The sequence below is a fragment of the Gavia stellata genome, chromosome 10, assembly GCF_030936135.1.
Source record: "Gavia stellata isolate bGavSte3 chromosome 10, bGavSte3.hap2, whole genome shotgun sequence".
Taxonomy (NCBI): domain Eukaryota; kingdom Metazoa; phylum Chordata; class Aves; order Gaviiformes; family Gaviidae; genus Gavia; species Gavia stellata.
The window spans coordinates 24,515,137-24,527,555 of NC_082603.1; the positions used below are offsets into that span (position 1 = coordinate 24,515,137).

Below are 12,419 nucleotides of genomic sequence, written 5' to 3' on the forward strand. Positions count from 1 at the left end.
TTCCGAAAGGTTTCCTGTAGTTCTCAGGTGCAAACTAAATATGCGCAGCTCGGTGTGTTTGAAGTTATGTTACAAAAATCACCTCTTTCTTCTGTTTCTTCCAGTCTCAGCTGCCGGCGATGTATTATTGTGGGAAATGGTGGAGTACTTGCAAATAAGTCATTGGGGTTAAAAATTGATGACTATGATGTTGTTGTCAGGTGAGTCTTTGGCATCACAATTTTCTTGTCATATATTCGGTTTCTGTATCACTGTATCAGTTCACATGCTGCACAGGCAAATGTTAAACCTACACTAGTAACAATATCCGTTTGTATGGAAGCATTAAATAATATGGAGGGGGAAAAAAACCAAGAGCATAGAAATGTTTGTTATAAATGGTGATCACATCAAAGGGTAAAGGCACTCCTCAAGCATTCCATCTTCCACAGCTGTTTGGGAATGTGGTCTCTCCCATGATCCCACTTGAACCTTCTTTTCATAGCTCCTTTCTAAAAGCTGCTGCTTTTGTGGTGCCCTTAAGTGGTGAAGCAGTAAAACGTACTGTTAGATCTGCTCCCAAATATATCCCCTAGGTAGCTCAGGGAAGTATTATTGGTCATACATGTGTAGCATTCCCCAGGACCTACTCTTCACAGTTAGGATGGGAAGAACTAAGAATGGTGCAGCATAGGGTCTTAGGAAGCAGTAAGCCTCCGTGAGTGAAGACACAGTAATGATTAAACACCTGTAGGTGCACCCTAGAAACTGGGAATACTTTGCCTCTTGTTTCACTGCGGATGATGATGTTGAATAAGGGAGCAGAAGCAGAGTGGCATAGGAGTGGAAAGGACCACAGTCAAAGTTAGGACTTCTTGCTTTTGCTGTGAGGACCTGGATCATCGCCATCTCAGAATGCTTGAAAAACGTGCTGATATGTGAACTCGCAGGTCTAGTCATAACTCTTAGTAGTAAATCTGTCAAGTCAGGGAGGTGTTCTGGGTGACTGGAGATTAACAAACATAATACCTGTACTAATGGAGAGTGAGAGAGAGAGTGTGCTTGTAGGATCGGGGCGGGGGGGGAGGTGCTCTAGGGAGCTACAGACCCATTAGTCTGACTTGAAAAAAATGAAGAGTTTTATAGCAGGTTCTGAATCATGAGTAACAAAATATTATGATGGTAAATAGGAAAAGTGGGATAAACCACAGTGTAAGTTTATAAAAACTGGTTTAATGTAGTCTAAGTTGGTTTTTTTTTTCCTTAGTAAGATAACTGATTTCATATTAAAGGGAATGTAGCTGATATAATCTCTCTGAACTTCAGTCAACCATGAGACATGGTGGCAAATAGCAAATTCTTAGCTAAGGTGGAAGAAAGAAAGGGATTAGTAAAAGAATTTAAGGCACAGTGAAGGTATCATTTAGTGTGGTCTCCTTTCTCTGCCATGCATTAGTGATGGGCACATGAGGGAAGAATAGAACATACACAGAGTAATAAATACCTCTGACTCTGGACACAAAGACCAAGATCCCTTTCAGTCCTTTGTTCCTGTGAATGGTTCCCTGCTTCCCCGGCAGTGCTCTGGACACAGGGATGACTGTTCAGAACAGGATGAAACTTCTACAGCCCTTCTCCTGGTTCATCCCACTATCAATTGTTAGCGAAGAGCTCTTACTACTCATCATAGTCTGCAGTTATTTGAGCTGAATGAAAATTCAGTTATAACCTTTTCTTGGGCTCAGACTGTTCAAAAAGTAGCAAGAGAACAGTTTCAATCCATCTGGACTAAGCCACCCACTAAGATTTACATCATAAAGTCCACTATTTAATTTCCAAATGAAAAGTTCAACCTTTTCTCTTCACATCAGTAAATCTAAGTCAGTTTGCAAGCTGAGAGGATAAGAGGGCAGCTAAGCACCTGTGCTGTTTGTGGGATGGATGAAGGAGAGAAAAGTCAACTGTAGAGGTTAAATGAAGCCAGGTGCTTGGATGTGGGAGTGAGGAGGTGAGAGAGCAGTTGTCTTCTTAAATGTATCCAACTGCTTCCTTTATTCCTGTGGAAGTCTCTTGTGTTATAGCATCCTTTTTCATGGGTTGCAAAACTCCTTTGAAGACTCAGATTTGGGACCTAGGAGGTGAATTTTAAGGGGAAAAATGTGGTACATTTGTGGACAAAGGAGTGATCCAGCAGTATGTGGAGTTTTTTGATGCCTCATGTTACCATGTGAGGATCACTAATTGCAGCAAGAAATTTTGATCTTGTGGTGAAGAGAGTCAGATCAGCTTTGACAGTTCTAAAACAGCTTGGACTGAATTAGTTACTGTTTTTCTTTAACTGGTTATTCTGCTGTCACATTCTTTACCTGACTGCTTCTTGCAGCAGTCAGTTATCAGTGCTCTGAAATGCCTCCTTAGAATAGATTGCAGACAGGGGAAAAACAAGTCTGTATCAGAAATTCCTGGTTAGAATGAGGTAGGGATTCACCTGATGATGATACTTTAGTGATATTCGAAAAGAGTCTTCATGGTGCCAAGGTTAGGAGTTAGTGTCTCAAAGCTCCCTATGTCGGCAGTGGACACAGACAGAAAAACACTCTGAAACTTCTTACGGAGAAAACTGCCTGTCCATGGGCAGTATGAGGAGGCCTGGCATCCTAACTGCGGTTTTCTAAGACTTAGCTGTGTTTATAACCACCAGCGTGTCCTGCCTGAGAAAGGGTTCAAGCTGTGTAGCATGCACCTTCATGAACACAGGCTATGGCTGCCAGAACTTTTCCTGCTCCATTGCCTGCGCTGCCCCTGGGGCACTGACCGTGGGGCTGACAGTGCTGGCTCATTAGCAGGACTCCATCACTATGACTCCGTCAGCAACTCACGTTCTGGCCTTTTGCTGGAGACCTGAGTTCATTTTACTTGGGGAAATGGTTTGTTTTGTTTCCTGTCTAGGTACAAAGTAGGGGTCCCAAGTTTTGGGAGCTTTAACAAGGTAAGCAGCAAAACAGCGAACCCAGCAGCTGGGGGTGGGGAAAACCTTGCCAAAGAGCTACGTGTTGACATTTGAAACGACTGCAGATGCTAACCTTCCCCTCAACTTCAAGAAGACAGATGAAAATATGTGTAACTAGCTTTCTTTACATAGTACTTTGTTGTATTTATCTCTGTTACTTTTAGAGCCACGTGCTTTTACATTATGTAGGGTCATCTATCCCAAAGAGACACAACTCCTTGAAGTTTAAGTAATGTCCATAGCAAAAGTGAGTGATGTGTGAACCCACCATCAGCAACAGAGGAAAAAGCAAGGGATCAGGCTGGCTGGGAGCACTGTTTTTGCAGGCAGTCAGGTCTAGATACCTCAAAGTCAAGGTACAAAGCGAGGGTTTATAAACCACAAAAAAAGGCTGCATCTCCTGTATAAATTTTGGTGGTGCCGATTCTTAAGTCGTTTTCCCTTTAATATTTTATTCCTGATGATAAAGTAAGTATTTTTACTAAAAATATATAGGAATTTATTCTCCTTAATTCTGAATAAAATTTCAGATTGTATACAGGGATTTTCTTCTACTAAAAGGTTTCCCACCTAAAATGCTTACCCGTGCTAAAAAAGACAAATCCAGATCCTCATTAACATTCCTACATGGAAAAATTTGCAGTCCATAAGCACTTTCCAGTATATTGAACTACCCCAAGTCAAGAAGGCTGCAATAATTCAGGCAGGCAATGCTGTTCCATCAGGGGCTGCTGTTTGATGTCAGCAAGATTTGTATTCCAAGTTACTTGAAATTTCCTCAGCTTTGGGTTTCTAGTTTTGAATAGAAGTTCTGAAAAACTTTCATGCCATGAAAGTCATCATTGCTGTTGACGCCAGAGCAGTTTGTTTTTTGAAGGGAAAAAACTTTGTCCCTGAGGGGTGTCTGAACAAAAGCACAGCTAAACACATACCATTCCCTTAGAAAACAGTGTGCCCAAGAGGAAAGCTCTGTGTCTGCTTTGGTGTTTTCAGAGTGGGATGCACTTCCGCAGCAGAAACTCCTCCAAGTCAGTGAGACCGCAGTGGTGCTGAGCCTTACCCCAGCTGCACAGCCCAACCTCTTCCTTTGGGCTGGCACTGCAGGGCAGCTCACCTTCTGGATGGGCCAGTTTGGGGAATTAAACCAGGTGGAGATTGTTCCTTTGGGAACAATAATTATTTAAATTATTAGCTGGCTTAGTTCCCTAAACAATCTCACTGCAGGTAAGATGAGCAGTGTAAGCTCTGGACTGGGGTAGGAGCATGAGACCAGTTTCAGTCCGCTTAAACTACCATCCTCTATTTCAGCCCAGCCTTGCAGAATCCAAGTAAGGAATCCAAGTAAGATATCCCAGGAGTGACGGGATGTTAAAAAAATAATGCTTAGGTTTGTAACTCTGAATTTGCAAGGACAACATTTTTCAGTTTCCTTTTCCAAAGCTTCCAATTAAATTTAAATCACAAGAGTATCACAGAATCACTAAGGTTGGAAAAGACCTGTAAGATCATCAAGTCCAACCATAATATACATATATTATATTATATGCAGAAATGGTTTGCATTGCGTTATATTCAATGAAATAATTTAAATAGCTTCTAATTAAACTGTTATCACTTGGTATAAAGCTTCATAAATGTTTGTGATGAAGAACTGCAAGAGTTAATGTTTGCTGCTGTAACAGTTGCATACGGGGAGCTCTTGCCCGGCAGTGATTGCTGTATCATCAACATGCCTGAGTAAAAGTGGGAATCCGTGACAGTGTCTTCTCTGGTTGCCCTGCAGGCTGAACTCGGCTCCAGTGAAGGGCTTTGAAAAAGATGTGGGTGGCAAGACAACTCTCCGGATCACGTATCCTGAAGGTGCAATCCAGAAAATGGAGCAGTATGAGAAGGATTCCCTGTTTGTTCTGGCAGGATTCAAATGGCAGGATTTCAAGTGGCTGAAATACATTGTTTACAAGGAGAAAGTGGTAAGAACGCTGTCAGCTGGCATTGTGAAGGTCACCTAATTAGAAACGGTGGACAGACATGATATCACAGTCTCATTTTCCACATTTTGATCTGAAGAGAGTTCCTCTGTGTGTCCTGCTGCATTTAAGTGAAGGCTTTTCTACCTCCATGGGCTTCAGCTTTAATTAAATACGCTTTACAAAAACAACTCTCTGTAACCTGACCTTGCATCACAGATGAGGCTTTCTACTCAAGATTATGTTAGTGTGTGCTATAAACAATTAATTTAATTATTTTAAGGAGTATATAAAAGGACCAACTTTTGCATGGATTTTTATGGACTCAGGACTTAAGAGCAGAGGAGGGAAAAGAGCAATGGCAAGGGGAGGAAGTGGGAGTTTGGGGATAGGGATGTGATGGCACAGGAGGGGAGGAGGAGACAGCAGCAGCACAACTTGTTGAAAAGGCTACAATCCACAGATTTAATGTGACCTCCTGAATAGCACAAACCATTATATTTTGCTCTCTTTTTGCTGTACTGATATTAGTGATTTGTGTTGGGCTAAAGTATCACCTGGAAGAACAGAATAAAGTCTAATTTAAAACCATTGGAATGGTGAATCCAGTGCTTTCCCCATGTAAATATTTTTGTCCAAGTCAGTTAGTTGCATTAGTGCCCTTCTGAAGTACCATGGACCCGTTACTGGTCAGGGTTGTTCTCTGTAATTCACCTATCCTAAATGCAGTCAGGTTGTGATCACTGACTTTTCATTAAGTGGATGGCTCATCTTTATCTGTTTTCATGAAGTCCAGAATAAATGGCCTCTATTTGGGTGTAGTTCTTGTTTTACAAATCTTGTATCTTTGTTTTCAAATGTTCTTTAATGATTTTTCAAGAAATAACCAGACAAATGGATTAAAGTTCAGAGGATGGGATGTTACATTGTGTGTTTGGAGATGACGAGAGGAGGTTGGCAGCTCACCATATATAGAATGAAACAGACTGGGAATATAATTGTACACAGTTGCTACATAGATGGCCTTAAGGGCTCATACCTTGCTCTTGTCTCACACTGGCACCAACTTGCAATTATTTTCCCGGTACCAGACAGATGAAGTTACCTGTCAGCCTCTGGGCGAGCACAAGTGGGCTTTCATAACATGAATAATTGAGTCAAAAGTAATTTTCTTTGGTTTATGTCACACTCTTGTTCCTCATTCTGGGCAAGGGAAAGCCCTGGCAGTGTCAGTGCCCTGCAACCTGAATGCAGTTGTAGGGACTGCTAGCGTTTAGCTTGAAGTTCAAAGGATGGATTGGTTTACTTCGAAACAAATTGAATTTCCACCTGATGCTTGCAGTCATGCGGTCATCACTAGATTCTAATGTGGTATCCCCTGTTCTTGGAAAGATGCAGCAAATAGTTTGTTAAAACTTGCTAGAAGACTGGGGAGAGTGATTGCAGTAATCTTAACTGAGTGCTTCAGTGCCCAGCTTGGCAGAGAGCAGAAAGAACTTCAGCTTCTTGCGTTGCATGTTACTTCAATGCTCTTGTGGTTAGCTCCTTATCCTTCATTTCTTTGGAATAAACACTCCATTTTTTTCAGTTCTTGTAGGTTATGTTTTCCAGACCTCTTAATTCCTGTTGCTCTTTTGAATACCTGCAGTTGATTCGTCTTTTTCTTAAAGAGCAGTGCCCAAAAATGTACAGAGTACAGCAAGTAGAGGGGAGCAAACAGTTAATTCACTAGCCTCGCAGTTCTCATTCTTCATACATCCGCTGTTTTGACTGCCTTTTTCACAATGGCATGGGACTGAAGGTGAGCGTCCAGTTCCTTGAGACTCCAGCTCTCAGGAAAGAGTGAAGAGCAACTACCTGCCCAGCTCCACACCCTGTGTTTGTGCCATTGGCTCTTCCTGCCAAAGAGCAGCACCGTGCACTTGTCCCTACCAATTCTTTCTTCCAGAACACTTCTCCAATTTGCCAAGTTTCTCTGGCAGAGCTTTCCAGCATAGCTGCCATCCTTTTCCAGATTCATGTCCTCTGCAATTTAATAAACATATTTTTACTCCATTGTTCAGGTTGATAATGAAAACACTAAACAAAGTTGGTTCCTAGGCAGACCCCAAAGTAATAACATCCTTCCATTTCTACAGTGAGCCCACTGAGAACTCCTCCTGGATAGTTTTTTGGCCACTTCTGAACTTGTATCACAGTAGTATCATTAATAACATTTTTTTGGCATGTTTGTGAAAGCAATATGTCAGAAGCCTTACTGAATTCCAGTTCATGTCTTGCTTCTCCCCTGTGTTACTTTTTTTTCCTGTATAAAGAAATACTTTTTTTTTTCCCAATAATGATTCGCTCTTGGGAAATCCAGCTGGGTTGCTACTCAGTCTTTGTTATTTTTTTTCAGGTGCTTACAAATAATTAATCTTGCTATTCTGAGAATCATAAATCAACTCTCTTCCCTTTTTTTGCCTTCTTAAGGCTAGGCACTACTTTTGTCCATTTTTCAATCCTTTGACACCCTACCTGTTCTACACAATTTCCCAAAGGGAATCATTGCTGGGTTTTGATGCTGCTGAGCCAGTTCACTGAATACTTTAGGATGCAGTCCAGGTGACTGGAAAACATATGTCTTGTCCTCTCTAGTCTGATTTCTCTTTATTTGAGGCTGAGATCTTGCTGTCACTGGCTTTAGCTGCAAGCAGGTGGCTAGCACAGCTGCTTTTTCTAGTGGAAATCAGTGCGAAAAGTGCTGTCTCTTAGCTAGAAGAAATGACCCGATGGAGAACTAACAGTGCTATGGGAATAAGACGTAGGCGTCTGTTTGTTCTGGTAATGAGTGTTAGTGTTTTTATCGGTGTGTGGTAAGGTCAAAATGACAAATGCCTGCCCACTGCTCTCTGTGGAGAGTTTCTGTTTCTCTCTCAGCTGATATTCCAGAGAAAAGGGAGTTTCTTCCTTTCCTGGATTCATCTAGAGACATTTGCTTGACCTAGGAGCAATGTATGCCACTGTTGCTTATTCCTTATCTAAGATTAGGCCTGTCTCTCTGCAAGACTTCATCCCTGCTGCAAACCAATGGCTACAGTCAGGAGTCTGACCTCAGGACGGAGATAAGGGAAATGGAAGTATCCTGCTAAAGAACATAACAGCTGTGGAAGTGGACACATTCCTCAAAAAAATGGGCCAAACTCTGCCCTCTGTTTCCTTTGCCCCTGAATGTTGATGGCAACTGCATGTGTCCATGGTGCAGTCACAGGTGGGGTATGAGACTTTCTGAATTCCTTCAGACACCAGACCTGGAGCTGCTTGGACCTGCTTGACCAGAGATTCCGGGCCAGATACTAGGATCCTTGCTTAGTCCTCTCTCGAGTAAGTGAAATCAAAGGGAGTTTATCTGAGAAAGAGTAAATGAACAGCGAGTGGCTATTTATTGCTGGGGTCAGTGGTCAGATAAGATTATTCTCCCAGCAGCTGAGAGGGATTTGCTTTGTGTTATGTTAGTCTTTTGGCAGCGCTTGCAGACTGAGGAAGGGGTAAGTGCTTTGTAGAGAGGAGGATTTTCAGGAGATGTTGTAAGGAAGAAGAATCAATGTGATGCAGAAGCAGCAGCAGAATGGTGAGGCAGAGGATTTGATGTGTTACATACAGTCTGGTGCAACAGCCTTCCGGAGATCTGCGTGATGCCTCAGTGCTCAGGGAGGCACTATATCCAGAAAGAGGAGCAGTGGAATATGGACCAAAGAAAAAGTAAAAGCTCAGCTGCTTTTTATTTCACACTAAAACAGAAATATCTGGAAGCAAACAAAAACTTGAGAGAAAAGATTAATCTAGAAGAAGGACAGGTTTGGCTATATATTCAACATGAGCAGCAAAACAAAGGTAGTCTCCATCATAGAGTTCTGGGTGAGCTGGAACTCAAAATTGCAAGTCTTGTAGCAAGTTAGGGCAGTAGTGTATCACTGGAGAGTATAGACCTGTCTTTAAGAAGGGGAAAAGTGGGTGAATCTGAGTGACTAAAACCCTGGTAATCTGATTTTAGTCATTTGGCAAGCATTAGAATAAACTGAAGGAGAAAATAATTACACTTGTTGCAAGTAAATGGGGGAAAAGGAGTGTGGGATGGAGAAAGGTGACATGGTTAGCAGAGGGGAGTATTGCACCATGCTGACCTAACATGTCAATGTACAAGTGGAAGGGAAGTGGGTTGGAGTCCCCCAACCTGCAATCACATGAACCCATGATTACTGCAGAAGGGTCACAGATGTGAGTTGTTCGTGTATCTATGGTGACTGGTCTGGCAGTGCTGACTTGCAGCCATTGCTGCAAGAGCCTGCTGACACTTCCAGGCACCCCTCCTTTGATGAAATGGCTGCTGCTAGTGCATCCCCAGAGGTGGACTACTCATGGACAGTCATTCAGAACAGTTACACTCTCTCCTGGACTGTTCTTTTTGCCAAGAGACATTACCCATACGTACTGTGATCCACCCTGCCTGCTTCCCACTATTGTACCATCCTGCATCACCCCAGGACTCTCAGTTATGGAAGCTCTTCCTGAATACCCAAAGTACCAGAGGATATGTGGGGGAGGGAGTTTTGGCCATATACTGCTGCTCTTTATTAAAATAATGGTCAAAAGCTGAAGGTTTCTTTAGTGCGTGGAGAGTAGATGCTTCCTGAAACAGAGGAATTTACAAACACCGGTTATGCAAACAAGCCATCATAGCCTGGCACTGAGGCTGATTCCAGGGTGGTTTTTTGCCCGTCATTAGTGAATCAGAAGGAGCTCTCTTCCTTGCTAGGGCTCACTTCCCTGAACATCTGGCACATGGTGGTAAAGCAGCCAAGTGAGGGCAAAGGTTTCACTAGAAATTGGCAGCTCACAAACTTCCTTCTCGTGTAGTAATGAGCCTGCGGATGCTTCCAGCAGGAATCTCTGCAGCCTTTGCCAGGAGGAGTCACTTGTGCAGTAAGTGCCTGCGGCACCTTGAAGCTTTCTTTGATAGTGAAAGTTATAGGAGCGAGTGAGCACCTGCCTGTGAGCGAGGCCAAGTTTGGTTGTCTGTCCCTTGCAGAGACATGCCTCTGACAACTTGCACACAGCAGTGATGCCATCTAAAAAGCAGTCGTTCTCCAGCAGATGTTGAGACTCCAGCAGTGGGTACAGCATAACCTCTCCTCCTTTGTCACATCATGTGACTGCTGCTTATGGAGATCTTGTGGATGTGGCAGCAGTGGAGATTTTTTCTAACCTTTTATTTGGGAACTACATTTCTGCTTTAAGTCAACAGGTTACTTCTAGTCCTGCTAAAATGTATGTTACAACACCTTCCTGCTTTGATCAGCCTGTGTCACTGTGCTAGAGCCAAGGCCAGGCTGCTGCCAGAGCCCTTACTGTCTGCTGAGCTTTTGTTTAGAGCTTCTCTTCTTCCATTAGTTAATGGCCTTGTCATGCTATGTTTGCTAGGGCAGACTGTGAATGTTACAGCCTCGTAGTACACTGCAGATTCCTCGGATTCTGAAATATCTGTGGGCTGTTTTCCATCCCTAAAAAAGAACTGAGGAGCCGCCATGCTCCTCCTGTCGGCTTGAGGAAAATAGCGAGGCTGTGAATCTGTTCTTGCTGTCCAACCCCAAGTAAAGCTTCGTCCACATGCATGTATTTCCAGCTTGTTTGGAGCTTGAGCCCAGCACTTGAGCAGGCTGTTTCTCTGGGTCTGGGCTAGGGAGGAAGAACCTGCTTTTTCCAGTGCTGTCACTTGTCTTTGGTGACAAACAGAGTGACCACTGCCACTGGCAGTTTCACTCCAGAGTCTGCTTCTGGATGGCAAATATTTTTTTTTCCCCTTTCCTCCTCCCAGGGGCTTGTTGCTTTAAAATATTTTGTATGCAGTTAGTCTTTCCAGTTTTTAAAGGACTGTGAGAAAGACTCTTCGTCTGGTTTTGATGGAGCTGTAAATCCACCACTAGTTGTCTTAATGCATTATGAATGCAAAGCTTGGTTACAGAATTGTGATGCCTGCTCCTGTGCTGAGACAGAGCTCTAGCCCATACGCTTAGAGATATGCCTGGGTAGGCATTGCCTTGTGTCCTCCTGTTCTCCTTGGACTCGGGTGGAAGGGGACAGAAGCTGGACTTGCTGCTCTATCATAAATGAGAAGAAGCTTTTGAATTGGGAAGTCACCTGAAGGGTTGTCTCATTTCTTTCACAAATTTGAGTTTTCACCTAAATAGCCATTTACAACTAATCCCTTCAGAAGTATAATATAGGAAGGCATGGCTGGTGAGTAAGGCAGCCAACATGCATAAAGGACATGATGAGGCTTGCACTGGGGAAGAGGCAAGAAACCTTTTCAGTGGTGATTGTCCTGTGGTCGTAGCACACAGTGCAAAAGGCCATTTCCACTCACAGAGTGTGGGGGGATTTTAGGAGGACTTGGTAGCAGAGAATACCTTATCACATCATCACGATGGTTCAGTGCCTTGGTCAAGGCAACTGAACCGTTACTAAAAGTTCAAGCAGAGAAAATGCTTTGTAATAAAGTGAAAACATGAGGCAGACTCTTACTGCTCCTACCAAGTCTCTGACTGAGAAGAGGAGGTGGGAAAGTCTGCATGATGTATTCTGTGGAGAATATTCCATATTCCTTTGACAGACAGTAGCTGGGAGTTAGTTTGTCTTTCTGGGATGATTCTTGGGACGACATTGACTTTTTTTGTAGGTTTTGATCTCTCTCTGGCTCTGCAGAAGGCTAGTCCGTACTGCCTGAGGGGTTGTGCTCCCCCAGCACAGTGCATAGGTGGGAATGGCCCAAGGGAAGCAAGAAAGACTTGCATATAAAAAAAATAAATCCTTCTCTGTGACAGGCCTAGGAGATCAGGGCCATTTCCAGAAGATGTAAGGAGAAGTATGAACACTGGTGCCCTGTGAGAGAAGGTGAGCCAGTTTTTTTCCAGTCATTGTTAGAAGAGAGGCTGGAAAATATATAGGTATGCTATATGAAATCTTGTCCCTGCTGACCAGAAGAGGGAGAAGACCTTAGTTCTGTATTGTATAGCTTTTAACAAGCTTTCAGGTAGCACTGTGGTGAGGACCATACAGGAACCTCAGCAGACAAATGACCCAGTTTGCAACATGGGCCTTGGGGGAGACTTCCTGGCCAGATTCCCAAAGGAAAGTTGTTGGTATGGAAAGTGCAGGCTGGAGCTTGCCCTTCATACATACCTGCATGCAACAGCGTAATAAGATTAGGCAGGTCACTACATAGCTGAGAGCTGTTCCCACCCAGGCATACTTAGTGTGTCTGTAAGTACACTGTCAAGCATCAGCTGGTGACAGGGGCTGCTCTGATGCTGTTGCAGTGTGCCTTCACAGCACTTAATATTATCAGATGGACGTACGCTGGGCTATAAAACTTGTCCACCTGGATTGGATAGTCATCAATATCCACAAGTCTATAGCCACATTCA

General features: G+C 43.3%; 1 protein-coding gene across 8 annotated transcripts in view; it reads left to right on the forward strand.

Annotated features, from left to right (window-relative positions):
• The window catches only part of ST3GAL3 (ST3 beta-galactoside alpha-2,3-sialyltransferase 3), a 187,983-nt gene that overhangs the window by 137,632 nt on the left and 37,932 nt on the right, over nucleotides 1–12,419 (forward strand). For all 8 annotated transcript variants that reach the window (XM_059821769.1, XM_059821770.1, XM_059821773.1 and 5 more), the window contains 2 exons: nucleotides 105–200; nucleotides 4,773–4,959. In XM_059821769.1, the coding sequence (XP_059677752.1) occupies nucleotides 105–200; nucleotides 4,773–4,959 (283 nt within the window). The remainder of the gene's footprint in view (nucleotides 1–104; nucleotides 201–4,772; nucleotides 4,960–12,419) is intronic.